The 25,159-nt window shown below is 43.2% G+C and overlaps 2 protein-coding genes across 2 annotated transcripts in view; one reads left to right on the top strand and one right to left on the bottom strand.

The window, feature by feature from the left end:
- The window catches only part of nkiras2 (NFKB inhibitor interacting Ras-like 2), a 415,504-nt gene that overhangs the window by 362,364 nt on the left and 27,981 nt on the right, over positions 1 to 25,159 (top strand). The gene's annotated exons all lie outside the window — the stretch shown is intronic.
- Positions 1,306 to 23,542, bottom strand: cavin1a (caveolae associated protein 1a). Its single transcript, XM_071925761.2, has 2 exons — positions 22,731 to 23,542; positions 1,306 to 3,917 (listed from the first exon to the last, which is right to left on the bottom strand). The coding sequence occupies exons 1-2, from the start codon at positions 23,229 to 23,231 to the stop codon at positions 3,150 to 3,152; spliced, it is 1,269 nt and encodes a 422-aa protein (XP_071781862.2). The 5' UTR covers positions 23,232 to 23,542; the 3' UTR covers positions 1,306 to 3,149.

Raw genomic sequence — 25,159 nt, 5'->3', positions numbered from 1 at the left:
AATAGTGAGTTTATAGTTTTTTTATTTTTTTGTATCACTATAATATTCATACTATTCCTACAGAATAGTAGAGTTTACAATTTAGCTGTGATATTTGTATAGTATCCTTCTAAAATATATATTAGGATTCTTACAAGAAAGAAAGAAAGAGTTATGCAAATTTGGGACAAGAATTGAATACTTTTACTACAACAAAGGTGTGTGAATAGGAAAGTTGGCATTCAAGTAATCAGGCACACTTGTAAATAAAATGTTCAATTTAAGGGTGAAGGCCACATAAGATCAAAATAATAGGCAGTATATGTAATTCAGGAAGCTTTTATTTATTTATATAGCAGTGGTTAGGGGAAAGAGGCCTTAAAGTCAACACAAAAAGCAAGCTTCATTATTTGAGTATGAACTAGTAACACAGAGAGCAAATTATGTGTCATGTTTTCTGTTTGTGGATGTGTAGACATCTCATTGCAGTAGTGTGGCTCATCATTTTACAGTGACAATGTTTTGATATGAGGTTTGCTTGATCTGCCCAACGCGGTTCTAGCAGGCCAGCTCACTTTTTAATAGCCAGTAGCTTACAACATGGTAACACATAGCTTTTGTAAAAACAGGAATGGAGCGCTGAGAAGAAGCCATCAGTGTTTGATATGTAATGCAAATGCAGATTTTATTCACCTGAAATTCAATACAAAATAAGCTTAAATGATGCCACAGGCCTGTTGTTGATTTCTTTGTTATTTTCTGTCTTTGTAATCGTCGTTGGTTGCTGTTTCACCAAAACATTTAAACAGCATTTGGAGATGTGTGGTTCCACAACTATTCTGAGTGTGAGTACTCCCCCCAACTCATATACGCATCAGTGTGAACATACTGTACACACATACTGTAGCCCTCACACACACACCCACACACACATCCACACACACACACACACATAATGTCCTCTCCCTTTGCTCTGTCCTTTGTTCAGCGCTCAGAGGGAGCACTCTCCTTAATCACATTCCCCCAGCCCATTGATTATCCTAATGGCGTCCCATGCTGCACGGCGGGCCTCTGCCTGCCCACACCGCATCAAGGTCAGACACACTGGGCTCTAGGGAGAGAGAAGGAAGCCGTACGTTCGCCCTCTTCCTGCCCTGAGCCCTTTGTCCCTCTGCTGTTTGAAGATGGAGGACGGCCTTGATGGATTGGCTCAGAATAATGACACTCCAGTCATCACAGCTTCCTGAATGGAGCTCTTTAACTGAGCTGTCAGGCCTCTATGAGCGTCTTCTGTACACTTACGTTAGAAAGAAAAGGACAAAAAAATCAGATGAAATGCTTTTAATGCATTCAAAAATGAACATGTCTTAGTACTTGGCTTTCAGCAGCATTCATTCATGGCTTGCTACGGATTAAAAGCATTGAAAGTTTTTTTTTTTTGCGAGTGTGGACATTCCTTCTGTTCTTCCGAGGACGTACATGAGATTGCATCTGGTCTCTGCAAACAAGATTTTTGTTCCTGCGCTCTGACATTTATTAAAGTGCCGTGCCATCCATAACACCTGGCAGCGTTCTGTCTCAATTCAATAACATTTAGTATGACATTTACATTTCCACGTGATATGACATTTACATTTCCACGTGTGACGTAGACCGTCATTAAACTGTCATCTGGTCCTGAAATATACTTCAGGGGTTTCAGACTGTCATTTTTCCGCCTGCAATTACCTTGGAAAATTTAATGGGAGTGTGCAAATGTGTTGTGATGAGCTGTGACCATGGTGACACAGTCAATCTTCTTCCCCTCTGTGCAGCAGTGCCCTATACAGCATGTCCAACACTTGTGACAGGGTGAATAGACATCCAAACATCTTACAGTAAATAACATTCAAAACGTGTTTTTTTTTTTACTAATGTTATCTAGCATGCATAGTGAAGAAACACAGTAGCAAATGTTACATTCTAAGTTTCATTGGCATCGATCTTTGGCATTGGATCCAATTTTGGATGACTCTCAGATTAGAGATCAGCTCCAGACAAGGATCCGGGATCAGAAGAGAGAGCTATTTCCACACATAGTAATATAGTACAACTTAAACCTCAATAAAAGGATGATGAGGTGACTTCTCTTTTTTTGAAAGCACAAAAAAAAAAAAATTACTTCTTTTGGTTTCATTGTCATAACAGTAGTTTCAATTATCTGTCATGGGTTGTTCTGTTGAATTTTGTGATATTTCAAAAGCGAAATTAATATGAGCAAACCTTTCATTCCCTGCTATAATTTCAGATAACAGACGTTGTACTCTTATTTTCAGTTACCCACGCCTCAGTCTTTAATATGTGACAAACTTTCCATCATAACATTTGGCACAATGGCTGAGTGAGCTGAGCCCACGTTGGCAGTAAAAAGCTTTATGATCTAATGTCAAACTGTTGAGACTGCATGTCTGGTTCATGTTTTTGTAAACTCTTCAGTCGAGGGAAAGACACTCACTAAGTCCATTCCCATTTGTCTCTTCTTCTCCTGCCTCTTCTTTATTTCTTTTATAGGCCTAAACGCTGCCTACTCGTTCTTTCATTTCATTCAGTCTTGCACATTGCATGACCACAAACCATCGATTACATTACAAACCTTGCTAGCAACCTTCTGTTACCATACCTATTGATGTGCATATCTTACAAGGCAAATATTGTACATACATCTCAATAGCAAAGACTATTTATACCTTTTTCCTTGTGGCACTCGTCAAGGGTTCCTACATTTTAGAAACCAACAAAATTCTACAAACAGCAAATACCCTAGACCTCTAGATCTAGCATAGTTGTTGAGCGAATGATCACAGTCATTCACTGAAAACCTAAAAAGCTGAGAAAATAAATCAGGAATAAGAGGAACAGCCTACAGCATGTTGCAAAAACTAGCTTTGTTTGTTTTTTAAATTTCTATGCTAAAGAGGAGCAAATATCAAAGTTAAAAGTCATCCCTGTTGGGTAAGATAAAAAGAAAACAGAAAACAAATGAGACGCCATTGATTGTGATCACGTCCATAAAGTCCCTATAACTAATATCGTGTCCTTGTGATTAGAATCATTCACCGATTACTCCCTCCCCCTCTTCATCCTTCCATCGCACCCTTCCTCAAATCACAGCAGCGCGGAGCCGGGCCGGTCTACTCGCTGCGGGCCTTCTTTAGGTGGTCTGTCTCCACCAGGACCAGCGGAGAGTCCTCGGCCACCTCCAGCAGAGCCTCCATCTCTGGGCTGTCTACGCTCACCAGCTCGCCCTCCTCCACCTCCACGTGCACACCCAGCTCGTCCTCCTCTCCCACCGGCAGGCCGCTTTCGGTCTCGGCCACCTCCACCATCTCTGTGTTCTGCACCACCTCCTCCTCCCCGTCCCGGATCTTCTTCACGTGGAAGGTGAAGGGGGGCACGCGGTACACGGTCGTCTTGGAGCGAGCGTAGACCGTGTGGTCGGGGGTCAGGGACTTCTGCACCTTGTCTTTGGAGGTCTTCATCTTCGCCTTGCGCTCCATGTTGGGGGTCATGCGGGAGCCGAGCTTGCCCATCTTCTTCTCCAGGCTGTGCTTGGTCTTCTCCAGGTTCTCGCGGGTCCTCTGTCTCGTCTTCTCCAGGTTCTCGCGGGTCCTCTGCTTGGTCTTCTCCAAGTTCTCCCTGGTCTTTAGCTTGGTCTTCTCCATCTTCTCTTTGGAGAAGGCTTTCTTTATGTTGTCCACGCGCTGCTTGCTGGTGCGCTTGATGCGCTGGGCGCGAGACTCCTCGATAATCTCCTCGATCTCCACCTCCTCGTCTGAGTCGAGGCCGGCATGGAGCTCCTCTCCTCCCTCCTCGGGGATCTGCTGCAGGCCCTCCACTGCTCCTTCAGCTACTGTCTCTGCCGCCTTGGACTTGGATGCTTTCGGTGCCTTCATGTGATCCTGCGGAGACACAAGAGGGACAGAGGGAAAGGTTAGGAAAAACAGGAGAAATGTGTAGCCACATAGCAGTGTTAGCCTGCAAATCAACGAGTGGAAGATGTATTAAGGTTTCTTTTAGGCAGAGCAGTTCATTACAAGTAGGATCTGATAGAGATTTCATTTACATGGTCATTTTCCCATTATATTAAGGAAACACAATGTATTAATTGAATGAGATATTTAATTTGACATTTACTGTGATATAGGCTATTCATTCATATAAAAAACTAAATGTACTCCATGGTGATCTGCTGATGACATTTCATGCAATATTTGATGAAATTAATGGACTTTGGGTTGGAAATTGGAAACATGTATGCATGATACATCATTCATTCATGTGGCATCTACTTGACAAAAAAAAAAAAAAAGAGTTCACTGTTGGCAGCTATTAGTGTAGAGTGCCATCTAGTGGTGAAGCTGTTGGCCCAAGCTGTTGCCAACCGAGCCACTGGAGGCTACACAGTCATTTCACAACATTCTTAATATATGAGAATTGAGACTAGTGTGGTTGAATATATCGTATACCACATCTTCCAAATGATCCTAAAGCTATGGAGCGTTAAACAAAGCCTGCCATATGTGAGTTTATAGTCATACTGAAACTTAAGCCAACTTCGCCACAGATGCATTTCCTGTCATTTCTCTTATCGTTTCTACAAAACTCTCACAGTCAGACACTCGCTTGGAGGTGACTAATCCATAATCTAAAAGTCAACCAAAAGGTAGCCCTGAATTTTCAGAATTGTTTAATGCAAAAGCAATTTGAAAACAAAAACCTAGAGTATAACCGCTAAATATGATATGAATATTTTAAAGCTGTAGGAAAAGGTTTAGTTATAGTAAACCTTTGAGATAAAGGATGTGTGATTTTGAGCTATGGAGAGAAATTGCAAAAGGTTTATTTTCTAGCTGCAAGTAAAAAAAAAAAAAAAAACCTCAAAAAACCCATATACATCCATTTCTAAGATAATTCTACCTTTCAGAATTCACAACCCTGCTTTCCTTTCACTGAAAAGACTTATGTGGTTAGTACAAAAGAAGTTTCACTTTAGACAAATATAGCCTACATCTCAGCAGTCTCAGTCTCACATTCTGCAGAAAATGATCTATGTAAATACAGAAGTAGCCTATACATCTGTCTGCTCTGTGTAAAAAAGTCGACTTTTTGCCAGTCAGGAATCTTCTGTGTCACTGTACGGTAGTAAAGCAGCCCTAAATTGCAGAACCAATAGTCATATCATTACACTTTTACTTCCCCCTAGTGTTTTACCTCCCCCTTGTGGGAAAAAGGGGCTATAATTTCACACTGCACACACAGTGGCCAGAAATCTGTTTTCCCATGAAGAAGACAGATGTCTCCACTCTGTACGGTTAATGAACTTGTTTAAACAACCAAGTGAGGAAAACTTATCTCCATCTGCTATCAGTTTTCCATTGACTGCTGCCATTCTGACAGCTACCTCTCATTCAGCGCTGCAGCAACAGTAATATTTCCACAATTTATTTTTTTTTACCTTTATTTATTCTGGGGGAGTTTCACTGAGAGCAGTGCTCTCTTTTTCAGGAACGCCCTGATCACATTCACACACATTCACACCTGGAAGCTGACCAGTACAACCACAGTCTGATCTGCTGCCACTGAGCAGCTCCACTGGAGCGGTTAGGGTTAAGGGCCTTGCTCAAGGGCACCTCAGTGGTGGTAATGAGGGAGGGGCAAGCGCTGCTTTTCACTTTCCCCACCCAGATTTATCCTGCCGGTCCGGGGGATTGAACCGACGACCTTCCGGTCACAAGCTCGCTTCTCTAACCTTTAGGCCACCACTGCCCAAAATGACAAAATCACAATGTTAGGCAGAATGCTGCCAGACATCCACAGAGGGAGGAGGAGTAATGCTAAGAATGTTTTCCCTCCTACTGCCCCGTCTTAATCCCAGACAGCATGTCTTTGACCCCCAGAGAGAGATCTGTAGTCCCACCGCAGCACACCTCGCGATTATCTTTCCCTAAAATATCACAGCTTCTCTTTTCATGTGAAGCTTTATCTTTCACCATCACTGTAGATACAGTCATTGTTGTAATATTGGAAAACAAGCACAAGTGTTTCCATGGGACTGAGTGAGTCACCATGCCCTTTCTCCAGCAGATGCCAGCCCCATAATGTGAATTAGGGTTTTGACTGATATGGGTTTCTGAAGGCTGATACCACGATTTTTGCATTGAAGCTGCTGATCGCCGATATTTTGTGCTGATTTTCAATATCTTTGACCATTTTTATAACCCCAAAATGACAAGAATTCAATTTTCCCCCCAGAATTTTGTACTTGTTAGGGTGGAAAACAGCATATCTCAACAGCAGGTCTCTGAAACAGCATATAGACCATCATGGGACACTAAAACCTCCACTGAAACTAATAACATAATTGCTCTTTAAAGCATCTCACTTGTTCAATGACAGTGGAAACTCAGAGATAGATTACTACCTTTAAATGAACACTTAATTCACCAAGAAAATACAGAACAATTAAATGAAAAAACTAAAATTGTTGACAAGCAGCTGAACTCGCCCTGTGCAAAGTGAAATAAAGGCGTCCAGTGAGAGAACCAGTGAGCCGGCCTGTAATGGGGAGCTGTTCAGTTGAGCGGAGGTGTGTGTTTGATGCCTGTGTGTGTGTGACCATCTTTCAGCGGCATAGGGGTGTGTGAGATTGGGATCATGGTGCGAATAATGGTACTGTTGGCAGCAGGGAGTGGACAATTCACAACCTGATTTTTAGCTTTGCTGTAACAGAAAAAACATCAAAACACTTTATATAAACACATAACCCCTGAAAGTTTTTGCAGTTGAATGGATGGCCTTGAAAGTACCTGAAATTAAAATATAGCACCCAAATTCATCAATATGCCTCAGCTCGCTCCTAGCATCAACACTTCACTTCCTGCAGGAAAACCACATGATGCATATTTGCTTTTATAGAGCAGCAGTTTTTAAAATGTTATTGACAGAGGGAGGCTTGACTGGCCCGCAGGAGATGGATTCAGTTCAAATTGATACACTGCTGGCTGATAAAAAAAAAAATGTGTTCCTCTCCTCCACCATAAGGTTTAACAGCAGAGCTATTCATCGGGAATATTGTCAAAACAAACAGTTTAATAAGGCAGCAATGACCTGTCAACTTAATCACCATCGCACATCACCGGATGAGATTTATGCATCACCTCTGACACATGAAAGTATCTTAATCTTCACATCTCATTTGAAGTGTAATCGCTCTTCCTTCCCCCCCGCCTTGCCGTCACCTCAAATTAGATCACGCCTTGTTCTCCTCTCTCTGGGTGTGCTTTTCTGCAACACCCCTGCCCCTCCCACCTCGTTTGACACAATCTAGGCATACATCCACTCCAGCCTCCATTTGTTGCATTTTAATTCAAATATGGGCCCTGAAATGTGATTATTCCATAGGAGAGGCTTCTTACAATGGACTCAGTAGCCCAACATACAGGCAGTGGGAGGGGTACAATAGATCGACTATGCATTTATGTAAAAGTAAGGGGCAGGAAAAGGGTGCTTATGCATATAGGGGCTGCGTGTGTGTGTGTGTGTGTGTGTGTGTGTGTGTGTGTTTTAGGAGATGTCAAGAAATATGACATATAAAGAAGTCTACTATCAAAAACAATAAACCTTAATGAGTCATTTAGTCTAGTATTGAGTCTTAAAAGTTTGTTTTCCTTAAAGCAAGTGAAAAAATCTGCTGATGATGTGAGATAATTTCTCTTGTTTTCAGTACAGTTCCACCTGTTTTGAGAATCTTCCTGAAACAAGCAACAATATCTTCAAATGAGGCTGATCACTCCAGGATCAAGACGATGTCGCTTGATTCAAGAAAACTGGTGAGACAAGTTCATTTGCATTTGAAAGTAATTATTTCACCCCACTGGCATATTGTTGTACTTGTCTTAATGGAAAATAAGACTTTAAGACAAGTACTGGACTAAATGACTTGTTAAGATAGATATTTTTTGAAGTGTAGACACATGAGTAACTTGTTGCATATATATAAAAAATGGGATTTTATGACTATTGTTGGACTTCAAACGTGTCTAATATATTTTTTCCAAAAGGTAGACACCTGTCAGATCACATGTGAGCAGCGTATCTCCTCAGGCAGGTCAAATATTGCCACATGATCCTATCATAAAATGGACCTTGCTTCCTTATCTGGCCTGTGTATGGGGTGCGGGGCCGGCCAGCCCGCTCTGTATGGGTTTATTTTGGGCTGGCCTTTCCCTCTCTCTGGATTCCATCTACCATTCTCTGGCTTCCGGCCACTGCAGCATTCAACCCCCCCCACCCTCCCCCCAACCCACAACACCCCGCCCCTCTGCAGGGCAACAGATAAACACAGGGCTCTGTCGCCGTGGCAACCACCTCCAGCAAATATCGTCCCTGGTGGGCGGTGAAGTTTAGCTGGATAAACAGCTGACATCTCTACAACAATACACCTCAGCTGCAGCGGGCAGATTACAACTAAAATAAATACTGCAACTGCTCTGCGATCTATACTGTGTGTCACACACACAGAGTGAGGCGAGGTGAGGCTGAGAGACGCGTTTGATTGGACGGAGGCTTTATCTTTACGCATAGACACTGTAGAAGTCCCACTGTTCTGAACTGCGTCTCATCTAGTTATAGTTCCCCCCCTTGGGAAGAACTGTTTATCTTCCTTTTAGATGTCAGAAACTATAAGGACTGAGGCGGTAACTGGCTATTTGAGAGACACATATGCCTATTCAGCTCTACTTCACATCATTTTAAAATCAATAAGCTGCAGTCGCCTCTGCAGCACTAATGTAAGGTAGAAGCAGGATAAGCGGCTACAATGGCTACCACTGTATTATCTTTAAATAAGCAAGAAACTGTGCTGAATTTATCATTTTGCCTCCAGCAATCTACCTCGTCAAAAGGATTGTGGAATCTATTATGAAGAAACAAGGTCGGCTATCCAACACAATATAACCAGTAATGTTATCTAGTAACATTTTCCCAAAGATGGCATCGGAGTGATGTAATGTGATGATGGATCCGCCCCAGAACAATACTGAACAGGACTAGTACAAAAAGTCCTGAAACGTGAGCAGATTTTTGACTAAACCTAGATGATGATTCAAAAACAAACCCACATACAGCACACACAGATATGAACTCACATGTACATACACAGAAACACACACACACACACACACACACTGCTGTTGACCGTCCAAGCAGCTGGACGGGAGCTTTAATCGGACAGATCGGCGGCTGATCTGATCTGTCCCCCAGCTGCCAAATCCTGTCTGCTGCTGCGGGGCGAGGGAGGCTGGTGGGACAGGAAGGTAGTGGAGGACGTATAAAATGATATTTATTTTTAGAAAAGTGTCTCCCTTGAAATTTTTTTTTTATCTCAGTGGGAATTACCTGGTTAAATAAAGGTTGAATAAAAAATACTGTGGAAAAGACTACCTTACTGTATACACACAAGTATGCATGTGTAGCCTATGCATGCTTGCACATGTGCAACCACCCACACACCCACACCCATACCCACACACTCATACCCACACTCTCACACACACACACACACACACACACACACACACAGCAAGTGCAGGGCATGCTGGGAACAGCTGAAGTCATACAAAACAGGACATGACAACATGGTTCAGGACTTGCTCTACCTGACGAAAGGCATTTGTGATCAAAGTCTTTAAGGTCAGTACAAAACTGACCAAGCAATCTAGTTTGGATCTTCTCTTTCTGGGACTTAAACCTCAAAATAATCGAAGGAAAACAAAGTATAGCCGACTACTCATGACTCAAGGTCTTGTTTGATGAATTTCAACGACTCGAATTGGCATGTTTTGGGGTAAGATATTATATTGGTCAAAATTAGGCATCATAAAGGTTTAATTTTTTACCTATCATCTGCTGCTATATCAACGCAAATATCCATCATTAAAAAAATACCATCCATTCACTTTCAAACACTTTTCAGGCCTTGTTTAATTTTTCTCAAATCCACAAACTTGCAGATTTTCGAAGCCCGTGGGAATCCTGATGACGCTCCTCGCGTCCTAGAGTGCAGACGTTGCATGTCAGGCACTGAGTTGTTTACTTCCTCAAAACTTAACTCGGTCCTCTGTTAATCAGCCTCGGTGATGACTGGACACCAACACGCCCTGTTTGGGTGCCGCTGCATGATTACAGTCATGGACAAGAGGAACTGTGGTTGAGCAGCGCAGCAACAATAAGAGTCGGAGCAGAGAGAGAGAGAGTGAGGAGGGACATGGAAAGTCCATTAGTGTCCCTGTGTTACCGTCCTCTCTCCTCCCACTCGACAGCTATGGAAAAGTCTGCTCTGTGTGTGTGTGACAGGTACCAGGGGAATGGTGGCTGAGTGTGTGTGTGTGTCCTTCTCAATGAGAGTGTTGAATGAGGAGTTCTGTTGGTAACGTTACTTTCTTTCCTCCAAGAGTGGCCTGAATCATACCTCATGGAAAAGTTGGCAGACTTGGAGCTGTGTGTGTGTGTGTGTGTGTGTGTGAGTGTGTGTGTGTGTGTGTGTGTGTGTGTATGTGTGTGTGTGTGTTTTGCCCGGACAAGCCAACAACTGTCTGACCCTTCTCTCAAAAAGGAGGCACTACCCAGGAGGCGCTATTAAAACATCCCAGCAGCCTTAGGGGCAGGAGCTTGGTAAACAACTAAGACTAAAAACCTATTGAGGAAAAGGAGGAGAGACAGAAAGGTAAGACAGACAGACAGACAGACAGACAGAGGTATAGAAGAGATAAGGCAGAAGATGAAAAGAGACGGGCACGTTTAATCATCACCTGTAAGAGATGTTTTCATATCAGCAGTGCCTCCTGAACTTCGCTCATTAAAACCTCCAAATCGGCACCGTTATAGGTAAAAACCTCATATCTCCAAAATGGCAGCTTTTGAAGAACTAAGAAAAACAGCCTTGTTTTTAACTTGACCACCATGTATTTTTGAGTTTATCCAAGGAGGTTTCATCAGCCCAAGGTCCATAGAATTTTCACAGAGAACCATGTAACCCTTCAATGGAAGTAAAAACATGAAAATCACCAAAATTGGAATGACGAGGTTTTCACATGACGACAGCAAAATGTTTTTAGTTTGTTTAATTCTTATCAGAGGCAGAATGTTCTCCCTCTGAGTCACACGAGGGCTCAGGGATCGTTTAACTACCGGCTGTTGCCAAGGACAACAGAGCAAACAGTGGTCCCAATCAGCACTATATAGAGACACAGCAGCTTTGACTAAAGCCATTGGCATCTCTCTTTCTCCATCACCCTCTCTCTCTCGCTCTCTCTCTCTCTCTCTCTCTCTCTCTCTGCTAGGTGCTAGTGGTTTCCGATTGCTGAGTTTCATGTACACTCAAAAATGACTGAATGAATGTTGATTGCTTGGTGTGTTTTTCCATGGCAACCGCTTTTTAAAAGTGAAGTGGTTCTGCAAGTTCCATTTTGTGGTGTGGTTGTAAAAGCGTGAGTAACATTAACATTAACATGAAGAAATACATGTGGCTAATCTTGATGCTTGCATGACCTTCCAAGTATCCAGTCAGCTTCACCAGAACAAGGTCTAATAGGTAAGATGGGTTGGGTAGGTTACTTTAAAAATGTATTTCATTACTACTTATCTCATCAAAATTGTAATCAGTAACATAAACCAAGCGATTACCCAAACTCAGTAATGTATTCTGGTTACTTTCAGATTACTTTATACACTTATTTGAGGTATAAAGCAAGAGATGAGAAAGAATGAAAAATGACAAAGTTCAGGAAATATATTTCATTTTGCCTATAAACACAAATTTTCTTCTGTGCTACATTTTATAAAGCGGTATAGTAGAACACCTGCCTCTATTTAAATGGAGTTTCTTCCTTTCACTGTAAAATTATTTCAGAAGTAATTTTTCACAAGTATCTGTAATCGCAATACATATTTTTTTTTAGGTACTGTAACAGAATACAGTCATATGTCTTTTTTGTTTTCGTTTGTTTTTTTGTATTTAGAATACATAACACCATTACAAGTATTATGTTACTACCCAACCCTGCTGGTGCGGTAGGCAGCATAGCAAGGTTGATCATATTTATAACCTAATCCATGCTGCAGTTAACGTTCATGATCATGATCCACCAACATGCACAGACCAGACACTTACTCACTCACTCACTCACTCACTCACTCACTCACTCACATACACACACACACACACGCACCATTCCTTTTGAGGCAGTGTGATGAAAGGCCACTCTGGTGAGTCATAGGGGCAGCTGTCTGATCCTGTCCGGTCCATGCAGCTGTGTACTCGGCTTTCACAATGAGTGATATCACTGACCCATCTGCCTCTCCAGGATAGGCTGGGGGGAGTGCCGGGGGGTAGGGGGGGGGGGGGGGCGGGTACAGGGGAGGGGAGAGAGGAGACGGGCCAACAGAGAGATTGACATGCAGCAGAGGTGGAGGTTTGCGTGTAAGAGCTCTGCATAGACATGGAACGCCATGCTTTGATCCCTAAAGAGGGCTAGGAGGCTAAAATAAGGATGCTTGTGCAGCTCCGGTCTTTCATTTTCACGCCTTCCGCACCCTCCTAGATAAATGAGCGTCAATTCAATTCACAGAGGACGGGTTCAGCTGCTTATTGCCCCAAGCCTTTTTTTTTTTTTTTTTTTTTTGGGGGGGGGGGACTCTCATGACTGAGGCTACAGTGCATGTGAGGAGCACAATGTGAATTCTGTGCTATGAAACACACACTCCTCCCTTGTCCGTTTTAGTCCAGCCAGCTTTGACGGTGCCATGTTTGCCCTGCTGTGAGCGTCCTGAGGGTAATGGAAGTTTTAACAACCAATACCGCTCCGTCTATAGACAGATTCATTCACAGAGAGACCTCCTGTGCACTTAGTCGCCGTGGTAATGTCATGATAGCCTGTGCGTACACCGCAGGAAGGGAGTTCCTTGGTTTTTCTGTCACAGTGATTTGTGACTTCACACTCAGGAATCCGAATGGGGAAGCCCTTTTTCCACGGCTCGGCCCTCCCACCTTCAGAAACCGCTGGAATCCCCGGGTCAGCCCCACGCTAAGATAGGACATTTACTTTTCCAATTACGTCTCTGTATGAACTGGCAGCTACAGTGTTGGAACATATTATATAACTAGCTCCATTTCCCTCTGCAATGGTGCCGTCCATATTGACACTAACTGGTTAAGTAATGTTACTGTACTGTTTTGGCCAACTGTAACAACTGTCAGTTCTGATTTTCCATTCAGTTGCTAGGAAGACTGTAACTAATTGAGGCACAAACATGAAATCACTTGTCCCGCTGCACTGAGCATGGGGCAATTTGATTATTATAACATGAAATATTGAAAGAGACATGATTTTATACTACTGCTAAGTAATTATTACCTATTATGTAAGTGTGTAATTATTCACAGTATCCTTACTCCTTACTATGAACAACATCAATGATCACATTGCATGATCATATTACAGGATGATGAGCTGTGTTGATCAAGTTTGGGCAACAGCCTGCCAGCATGAATACAGTATCAGGCCCCAGTTAAACACACTGTAAGTATAGGGTTGCACAAGACTAATATAGTGATTAATGAGCTAAAACTCCTGCCCAATGACACCTGGGGATATGGGAAGGAGGGCATGCAGCCAGCCATCCATACTGCCTTGCTTTGTTCTGACTGGGGCTATTGTTCACCTGATACTGAACAATGCACCTGGGAGATTATTAATGGAAAAACTGACAGGCTTTATCTGGGGCTTTTATTCGATGTCTTTGTCAGCCGGTCATGTGCGCAGCTTTTATTTGATCTAACATAAGACATCACAGTATGTCAGCCACTGGGCTGTTTTGGGATTGACTACACTATTAAAATTCACTGTTGGTCATCAAACACATTTCAGCGACCTCTGATAATATAACACATAGGCTCAAAATGCACATTTTGGACAAATGCCTGTAAACGATGCTGTCCTACAAAGCTGAAGAGTAATTGTAATTGTGTGAGTAGTGAAAGAAAGAAAAATTAATTCAAATTATCTCCTATCCCACCAAAAGGTTTGTTTGTACAGAAGTAGACTGTATATTGTTTAATAGCATTTATGGGTTACATTTTTGTTGATTTGAAATCTAAACTCTTGTAATGACTACGTAAGACGAAAAAAGAACTAGTTACTGCTGTTTGCCTTTTTAGGACAATAAGTATGAATTGTTGAAAGAAAACCAAAGCATGTATCAAGCCTTGATCCACCCTTCAAATCTGCCTCTTACAACGATAACATACCATTTCTATAATTTCTAGTTGAATCATTCTAAACATCCATGTGCATGCAGAATCTAATCCCGAGGGAACCCAGAACCCACCCAGTGTCCTGGCGAAGTCTCACTGACAGCCTATAACTCACAGTCTAGTGCCAGGGACACCGAGCCCCCACTGCAGCAGTGGGAAATACTACCAAGCACTTCAGAGTGAGCTTCTGCAGAGTGGCTGCTCTCTAAATGCATTATTTGGCAGAACTAGTCCCATCATTGCTGGGAACTGTTACTTTTAAACTGAACTTGTTATGTAAGAACAATAAGTCTTACTTCTATTAATAGCAAATGCACAAATGCTACTTTAACAGTAACTTTATGTATTACCAAAACCAAGAGGCGCTGAAAAAGGTGTCTCTTTATATCAAGGTGTTCCCTATTTACATAATTCTCCTTTAAACTACTGTTGCTGTCATCTTCTCTTTTCTAACAAATTGTTATTGGAATTAATTATAACAATAGAAGTGCACAGGAAGCATAGGAAGCATGTAGCCAACAACTGAGGCTACATGCTCAAACACATGCACATTCTTCTGGGAACAAGCACACACACACACACACACACACACACACACACACACACACACACACACACACACACACACACACACAATCAATCAATCAATTGGTGCTGTTGATTGCTAAATTCAGACCCCCTCAATGAAACAAGACACTACACCATTCCATTCCATTGCTGCTGGGGTATTTATAATCAAAGCAGCATAGCAGTTTTCTTTAATACCAACTCAGACGATTTGGCAAACTTTGTATTTTGGCTACGGCTTCTTAGACGAAGGGTGTGCCTACAAATCTTGGAGTAAACAGCATAGAGCGTATGCGCTTCTTCCACTGAGCTGTGATATGGTATGAGGACGAGGACACATTGCTGTTGACCGTCCAAGAAGCTGGATGAGAACTTCAACGGTCCAGATCGAGGGGTGACCTGATCTGTCCCCCAGCTGGCAAATCCTGTCTGCCACTGTGAGGTGAGGTTGGTCGGTGGGACAGGAAGGCAGCGGGGGGCTGAGATCAGGCATCGAGACTCGAGAAATGTAATGTATTTTAATAAGAGCAACTCAAGAGTCTCCTCTTGTGGACCTGGAGAAGCAGGTGTGAGAACTACTGTACTGTACTCATGTAGACACACACGTGTATGCACACACACACACACACACACAGCTACACACACGCACAAATATGAGAGCAGTGTTTTGGGGTGTCAGGGCAGTATTAGCTAATGTGCAACAGGAATAAATAGACCAGTGTCACTAGACGACACAATAAGTGACACTGTTTCCCCATTGAACCCACCTCAGTCACATTTCCCTTCAACATGCACCCTGTGCAATTGTGGTAAATGCACTGCTATGTAAATCACACATTTGCTAAAACCACTGCAGGTGCTACAGATGCAAACCCCACAACTAACATACTGTACCGCAGCTTTGCAGGACCAAGAAGGGTAATAATAATATATAGCCGTGTGTCGTTTGAGGACCCTGGCCTTCAATTTTTGGAGTAGCAGGGATCCTTTTTCTGCTGCACATATATCCTGATGGCAGTGACAGAGGAAAGACTAGAATAACACTATCAGCAAATCCACGTATATCTCCTCTACACACACACCTGGCCACCCACAGAGTGTTGCACACTCGAATCTGAAAAAGCTTGCAGTGTAGAGGGCATGGCAGAACATGAATGTATATATGTGTGTATATAAAATTACACCTATCCAATCATGCCACATCTGTATCTTCAGCAGGACTGATGACCTTAACAGTCCCTCAAGAATCTTAACTGTTCGTAATGCCTCATATTTTCAACATAAACATACATTTTTACACTCTTAATATGACCACTGAGTCATCAGGCTGACACAAAAATAATATCAAATGCATCTGTGTTCTACAAAAATAAAGAACATGCAAGAACAAGGTGAACAATAACAAGGGATGCCGGCCGGTACACTCCTGTTTTTAGAACACACTCGTATTGCTACAATAACACACAGCCATTTTTACACAAGTGAGATCAAAGGTAGCAGGATTTCTTTTAAGTCAGCACAAAGGTTTTGATCTTTCCCAAATAAAAAGGAATGAGAAACTAAATTAATAATGTGTTCTGTGCTCTGGGTTGAACTCAATTGCTCTCAGTGCCATAGGAGAGAGAGAGAGAGAGAGAGAGAGAGAGAGAGAGAGAGAGAGAGAGAGAGAGAGAGAGAGAGAGACAGAGACAGAGACAGAGACAGACAGAGACAGACAAACAGAGAGAGAGAGAGAGGGAGAGAGAGAGAGAGAGAGAGACAAGGATCACAGCAGTACAGGGTCCAGTCATGGCCAGACATGCCAAAAGAAACATGGGTCTGGCTCCAAGGTGTCCCTGGTCACCGATGAAACAAAGGAGACAGGAGGAAGAATGAGGAGAGCCTGTGGTTTGAGATCAGGCTAAAAGGAAAGGCAAAAAGACTAAAGGGAGGAAAAGAGGAAAGAAGTGGTTTTCCTTAACAAACAGAGAATTTGGGATGCTCTGTTGAAGATGTGAAGCAGGCAGGTGTCTTTAAAATATAACTTACAATGTCACCCTGAGGAAGATATAAAGAGTTCCATTACAAAATGAAATCCATTTGAAATACTGTCCCCCACTCTTCCAAATGATTTCTTGCCAAAATGATTGTTGGCATGAAAGAAAAGCACATTATGGATTACTGTCAAAGGTATGAGTCATCTTAAGACCTTCACTTACAAAACATTTTATGTTTTTGAACATAGAATCCTACGTATTTTAAATATTGACAAAATAGATATGTCACATTTTTGGATGAACCCCTTTATATGAAATTTGCCATTATTATTACAGTAGATGAAAGGGGCAAGCGAGGCAAGGAGCGACATGAAAGTGGTGCAGCACTCATATCTGAAATGTCTTTATTCCCCATTTATCTGATAAGGTGTGACTCTTATGCGCTCATGCTAATAAGCAACCAACCAATGTGAACTGTAAAAGAGAAAGACTACTGGACAACGCTTTACACACACAAGCTCACACGCCACCGAGCACTGGAACTTAGAGCTGGCTCGGCATAGTAGCTGACACGCAACAGTGAAATGTAGAGCCTGCCAGACATCTTTCCACTCGCTCTAGAAAGGGGAGCGCTGCAGGAGAGAAGGAGGGGTGGGAGTGGGTGGGAGAGACTAATTGGGAGAACAACATGGTACAGTATAGTAGTTGTTGAAGCAGCAGTATCCTTGTTTGGTTCTGGATCAGAGGTCAGAGTAAATGAAGAATGGGATAAGTAGATGGTGGGAGCGATAAGGGAGGGAAACTGAGAAGGAGGGAGGAGAACAAGTGGGCACGGCTGGCAGCCGGGGGAGAGAGATGCCAACGGGATGAATCACAACGCTAACTTGGTGCTGCTGGTCGAGTACTTTGGGTACTCCTCTCTTGCCTGCTGCAAGGGTTTGGCGAAGTGCTTCACAGCTACCCACTTAGTTCAGGGTATAAGATCTGATGTATGCCTGGAAACAAAGGATCAGTATGTTGAAGTGGGCACAAGCCTGGGCTGGATCAGTGTGACTGGAGTGGGTTAGAGGCATTACGTAGTCTGGGCAAGGTAAAAAGCTCTTAAAGAAAACCGGGCTGTGGCTGGGGGCGGAGGCTCGCTGGCCCGGCTCGGAGCTCGCCGTTCGGGGCTGTGAAGGGGCTGAGGCCGGGGCGGACGAGGCAGTCCGTAACTGAGAAGGCTTTCATCCCTCTGATAGAGTCAGCCACATGGCTGTCACTGCCCTTGAGCTGCTGCCAAACAGACCCAGGGTCCAGACACACGGCGGTACTCTCACACACTCTCACACTCTGATGGACATGTGCTATCACATTGCATAAACTGGATTAATCCGCATAATTAAGGAGATAATCTGCATTATAAAACACATACTTGTTCTGAGCCGTTGTAAAATACCCAATCAAAGCACGCCTTTGACCTAATAAAATTGAATTTAATTATTAATGCGCTACCAAAAATCACCACTCACGCCGGTACTTCGGCCGCTTAGCAACCATGTTGTTTAGCTACTGTTCATGAACTATATTGCTATAACAGTTAATTACTATGATGATTCCATTATCATTGACTAAAAATAGAACATTTTAATAACAACAACAAAACACTGCACTTTTCTAAGAGCAATAAGCCACTCAAGGCCGTGCTTTACAGGGATTTTAGAACAGCTAAGCGGGTTTTACTCCTCTTTGCTTCGTGCCTAACAACAGCTAACGCCTCTTAGCTGTTCTAAGAGTAAAGCACGGCTTCGAGTGGCTTATTGCTTAAATATAGAATTGCTGCAGAAACAGAGAGACCTCTGGAGTGACATTTACAACCAATCAGGGAAGGCAAGATGAGGCGTCAGTCAGAAATCCTCCGTATTATCCTTGGAGAGCATCCTTGGATGGCCAGTGCCCCCTTGGGTCACTGGCCATCTGCGGTCCACAGAGCCGTGATGACAGGCTGGTTTTGCCTTGTGCAGCAGCAAGACCCTCAGCTGCTGCAGGGTCACTCACAGTCAGGAATGTATTATTATATGACTGACATTCAAAAAGTTGTAATTACTCTTATATATCTGTGAATAGTGTTCTGATGCCGGAGATACACTAACAGTTTTTCAGGAAATAATCCATACACCATAAACTGAACATTATTCAGAACGACTAACTGACCAAACATCTTGGTTGTCACATCCAAACTTTTTGATTAGTTAACTAAAAGGAGGCTGATTATGCTCTTAACGAGGGTCTTCTTTGCTGATTTCATTGCTGATGTGTGACTACAGCAGCATGTGGGACCAGTTCATTATTTCAGTCTACGGGGGAATCCACAGCAGCACCTTTATCTTAGTGCTGCTTGGCTGTATGTAGACTCTTCTATGATCTAATCTGAGGAGGCATGATTGAGGACGTTACAGATACTGCAATGCATAGTAAATATGATATGTAATGTGCATATAGTAAATATGTCTTCATTGCCACACCCTGCTGTTGCTAGGGGATCATGCGTGCTGCCATCGATTCAGGTTTAATTATAAAGCATCACTGTCAAAGTCTTTCCCCAAGGCTAGAAATATGCAAGTATGTGGCTATTCTGGGTGTAGAGACAGAGTAAAGTGAGAGAAAAACACCTACAGTTGAAGCCAGTATCAGTACAAAGACACACACACACACACACACACGCACACACACACACCCACACCACGTACAAGGGCCTGCAAGGCACAAGCAATGCCATGAAAATCTTTCAATTCTCGCGCAATTAGCGCACACACACACACACACACACACACACACACACAGACAGACAGTGGAAAGTGGTGAAACCTGACTCAGGGCCAGTGTTGATTTGCCGTGCTGCCAATCTCTGACCAGTGCCTGCCTCTCTCTCTCTCTCTCTCTCTCTCTCTCTCTCTATCTCTCTCTCTCTCCCTCTCTTTCTCCCTCTCTCTCTCTCTCTCTCTCTCTCTCTCTCTCTCTCTATCTTTGTCATTTAAACCAGACACCATGCAGCCATCCTCTGGCAATAAATATACCTTGGAGCCCAACACAGTTACTACAACATGGAAGTCACAGTTCATACAACCGCTTTGAAGTCACAAGAATGACAGTCACAACGTTTACATAGTGATATGGGCATCACAGTTGAGATAGGAGCTACAGGAAATGATGTAGACACTATATTCATAGGGCAGAAGCAATTCAATTACAGTGTATCAATGACAAACAGGTGGGAAGGGTGTGAGAAAGACTGATAAGTAATGCAAAATGTTAGGGAACTTCTGAGCTGTGTGTTTTGGTTGAAACATGAGTGAAGCCAGATACTCAGAATGAAAACAGAGACGACATAAATATCAGAAAACGGTCCAAGTCCTTGCCTGAGAAATTTTTTGCACACCCCAAAACTGCACACCCCTTCAAACTCTCTCTCTCATACTCCCAAATGCAGACATATGGATGCACACACACACACACACACACACACGCACACAGCGGTGGAGGATCAAAGCAGATGCGTGCAGTGCCACAAACAGCAGGAGACACCTGCTTTGCAAGAGTAATTTATTAAGGCCTAGTCTCTGATTGGATTTCTGCTAAATGCCAATGGTGTAACCTGCTGCCACAGTGGACATTCCGTGGGGGGGATGTGAAAATAAGGCCCCCGCTTGCCAACACAGACCCCCAAGTAAGCACTATCCAAGACAGGCTCGCAACTCTGCAAATCCTGCCTGGCTAACTAGGCAAAAATATACATTTGAGAGCAAGAGCTGTCAGTGATATTTTGACCAAAGATAAGAATACATTTGTAAAATAGCCTATAATGCTTTATTTTTTTAAATTTCAGTACCCAAAAGTACATGATAAAACATTTTTAACAATTCAACCTACAGTGCAATGTAGCTTACTTTGCAGTGTGAGGCTAATGGGCAAACACAACTACCAGATTCATTGCTATGTAGGTATGTAACAACTATATGGTTATTAAAGAAAAAAATCCCAAAGTCTTCCAACTACCAAACAAACTACAGATGTCATTCAATGATGCACAGAAGGAGGTGACATTATCAGTGAGATGCTCTTGTGCTCTCATTTGGTCTGCAGTCTAATGACAGACGGATATTCCAGGTAGTAGTGTACAAACGCTCTTGACACCCAGTATAAACCAAAGCAGAGGCGCTGCCATGCACGCTGCAGGCTGCAAGCTATTAGCCAGAAATTACAGCATGCTAAAAAAAGACTAGCTCACAGAGTCTCAAATACACCATGGTAGTTAGACTGATCGGTGTGCTGCTCACATGCTAACTTGTATTTGTTCCTTTTCCACAAAGAGCAATACTTAAGTTTGAGAACTTTTGTTCTAAAGAGAGCAGAGAGGTACACAGCCTCTCTTTAGATGAAGCAGCATGGGCTATAAGCTGCATGGTGTCATATCTAGGAGATACACATTCTGAGCACGACTTTCATACAAAAAATAAAAATCCTAGTCCCTAGTCTAGAGCTAAATTCTTGTTGCTTGAATAATTTATAACTTGAGAAACTGATAATAAAATATTTCTTCATATACTGGGCTTGGTCAGTCAGACCATACTGGTGTGATTGAAGCATAAGGTTCATTCTCTGCTCAGGATGGCAAACAGAGCATGAAAAAGTTAATGAAATGCATCGTGACAGCTGGAAATAAAGAGAATCAGTGCTGCAACACATACTGTGTTATCAATAAAAATATTTAATAATGAATAATTTAGTATTTAATCATTGATATTGGTCTTCCAAGCATTGTCAGTGCTGAGCCTGAGCTGTATGCTGCCTCTTACTGCAGCGCTAGAGTATGGAGTTTACGCCTGTGAGATATGAGTAGCACTATATCAGCAATTCTATATCCACACCAGGATAATGTGAGTTTTACAGCCAGACGGGACACAATTTGGCAGCATTGCCCAAGCTCCACAATAAAAAACACATCTTCATCTTACACAGCACCAGTGATGCCAACTATCTGTCTCCTGAGCAGTCAGAGGTGGGGCGTTGGTTCTGTCTCAAGTCGACCAGCATGCCAGTGTTTATAGGCCTCATATTTTTATTTACCACTGGTCCTGCTTCTTTATATAGTCGGTTAGGTAACCATGCAATACTATAGGGTGTGAGGGGTCGCTACCTGCCTTACTCTTGCCATTGCTTCATTGTATGAAGCTAATGGAATCCCCTCCCTGAGTAAGATGACGAGCCCGCCCCACACTGAGCGCAAATACAGACAACAGCGTCTAAATAGTGAACTGCAACACCTGTTTCTTCATAAACATTACACACAAACGTTCTTGTACACACAAAAGCCTCAGTTACGACTTAAATTTGAGGAAAAACATGAATCAGGCATTTATGTCATGGAAACCCAGGAGCCAGTTGGTTTTGGCCAGCAGCCTGCAGCCCCGCACCTTCCTTCCATCACTTTTCATTTGCACTAAGAAGGGTCGACTCATGCCACGATGTGAGGAGCAGCTCTCTCTGGTGAGGTGATGTCACGAGGTTTCTCTGACGCCGCCGCAGCGTTTCAGGTGCATTTCACACTCCCTCCCAACTTTCCTTTGCGAAGTGGGGAATGCAACACACCCCTTGTTGGGGTGTGTTGCATGTACTGTCAGGGTATTTGTAGCATGTTCATGTTAATAGCCACACATGAAATATTAATAATAATAATAATAATAATAAAGTGTTTACTTTCATGCTTCAGTGATCATCAGATCCTCAGATTGAGATTAATACTTGCTATTACTTATTCCACCCTGTGAACAGAAGGACACACTCATACACATGCTGCGCCCCTCGGTGTCCCCCCAGCTCACCTGGTAGATGAGGACTTTGAAGTTGCGTCTCTTGAGCAGCTCATTTTCGTTGCTCTCCAGCTTCTTGATCTGGCCCGCCTGCTTCTCCAGGTTGCTACGCACCGTCTTGACGTTGACGCTGACCTTGCGCACCTTTTCCAGCATTTTGTTGACGGTGTTGGCGGTGCCGGTGTGGCTCTTGGTCAGCTTTGCCAGCTCCCCCTGGATGCCCGACACGGACTTCTCCATGGCCTCCTGCCGGGCCTCCAGCCCATGCTGGGTCTGCTGGATCTGGTCCACCACCCCGATGATCTTGTCTAGCAGGGACAGGACCATGACCCCGTTCACCTGCGCCTCACTCTTGCCTCCAGAGCCGGTGGCCAACACCAGGTCCACCTCCTCGGCGGGGTCATCATCATCCACGGCCGGCTCGGTGGCAGCACCCACCAGGGCCACCTCATCATCATCATACAGCACCTCTGCTAAGGCCGCCCGCTCCAGCTTCACACCTGAATCCGTCATGGCTGTCAGCTCCAAACACACACCGCTTGCACGCTCACTAGGGATAAAAATACACTGCTGAAAAACAACCTACAGGAGCCACGCTGCACAAAGCTCAGTTCCAAATCCTCTTTCCTTTCTAAACAGACAACTTTCTCCACTACTTGTTTTCCTCTTTCTTGTCTACTTTACAGTTAAACTTTCTCTCCACCCTCTGTCTCTCACACTCGACCCTCTCTGTGTCTCTCTCTCTCTCTCTCGCTCTCTCTCTGCCTCCACTCTGGGATGCCGGCCAGCCGAAGGGAGCAGAGCCTCTCACAGCTGAGGCATGTGTGCCCTGACTCAAATGCCTCTTCTCCCTGCGAAACCACCCAGTCAAACTTTTCCTTCCCTACACCCGGCCCCCGCCCCCGCCCCCTGCTCCCCCTGCTGCATGGGCCCCACCCCCTTTCCCTCCCCAGGCAGAGGGTAGAATATCCCCAAGTCCCAGACTCCACCTCTTCCTCCCTAATGGGGAAAGGTGAGGGTCATCAGACGGGAGATCCAGTACCAGGAAACACACCAGTTCACACTAACACGATTTTGTAATCAAAATTCACTGTGGATGTGGATGCCATGTCACAGTGTCTATTCTTAATACACAGGGGCAGCTTTCACAAAAATCAAAGAGAAAGCGACTGAAGCTGAAACAGAAGCTAAAAAGGCTTTTAACCTCATTGTTTCGACCTGCAGAGACAAGACACGAAAGTCTGAAGACCAATACATCCATCAATCAACTGCACATTGGGCTGTGAACTGTGTGGTCCCTTTTGGAAAGGCATGTATGAGTGAGTACCTGTCAAGTGCTGTGGTGTCTGCATCGCAAATACACACACACACACACACACACACACACACACACACACACACACTAACACACAGACACATACACGTGCTTGCATAGTTTCACTGTTCTTTTGGGTCTCCAGCAGATGGCATAATTCCTTCATGAACTCTCAATTTGCCATGTTTTTCCCCAAGTACTATTCAGTGTTCAATAGCTTTTTATTTATCCATAGTATTTAGTATTTATTGTTTATTTATCCTTAGTGGCTGCAAAGAGTCATTCTAATTATCTTAACAGTACTGTCATATTAAATATTTTGTTCCTGTGAAAACATTGGGGCCTAGACTGCATAGTGTCACATCTCACCTGAGAAAGACTTTTTTATCCAGCTGGACTTGAGAATTTCAAGAATTGTAAGATTTGGTGTGCTGTAAGAAATCATCTTCTTCCTGTTGCAATAAATTAAATCAAATTGAATGAAATACTTGTGTGTAGTCATCAGTAAAAAATAATAGTTAATATTATTATTTATATGAAATCATAATTAAGCAAGGTATGTCAATGTCAATCACATGCTAGTGAAGGGTATGTCAACAGACCCTTGACAGATCTTGCCTTAAGAATTTGTCCTGGTGTAAATACACCCATTCAGAAACACTAGCTGTCAGACAACATACACACAGTCTACAACACAACATACTCAGACTGGGCCTACATTTGATTGTATGAGTCATCATTAGTCGCCCTTCTATTTCCATCAGTTTGAAAAGTGATGATAGGTCTAACTCTTCATGACATACGATGCTGTTCCTTGACACCAAATATCAGATGTGGAAAGATGCTAACTGCCTCGGCCTACTCAGTGACATGTCCTTTTTTTTTTTTTTTTATCTGTCATTTACACAAAAACATTGTCATTCTTGACTTTTCGTCCTCCCATACCAGTAAGGCCATATCCAAACCTTGGGCTATGGACTATGCCACTGGACCAACACATATTATATTATTTATGAGGAACCAAAACAATAGGTTTAAACATGGACACAATCTTCTATAATTCTGTTCTGTAGCGTAAACTTACTTTTTAGTGAGCAATTTCAACTTCTATAGACAAAGTAGGACT

Source organism: Centroberyx gerrardi, chromosome 7 (genome assembly GCF_048128805.1).
Source record: "Centroberyx gerrardi isolate f3 chromosome 7, fCenGer3.hap1.cur.20231027, whole genome shotgun sequence".
NCBI classification, from domain to species: Eukaryota; Metazoa; Chordata; class Actinopteri; order Beryciformes; family Berycidae; genus Centroberyx; species Centroberyx gerrardi.
This window is presented reverse-complemented; position numbering and strand designations above follow the sequence as displayed.

Coding starts and splice junctions, on each gene's coding strand:
- cavin1a (XM_071925761.2), bottom strand. CDS start 23,231: ATGACGGATTCAGGTGTGAAGCTGGAGCGGGCGGCCTTAGCAGAGGTG. Junction 3,918..22,730: donor TCAAAGTCCTCATCTACCAG/GTGAGCTGGGGG, acceptor GTGTCTCCGCAG/GATCACATGAAGGCACCGAA.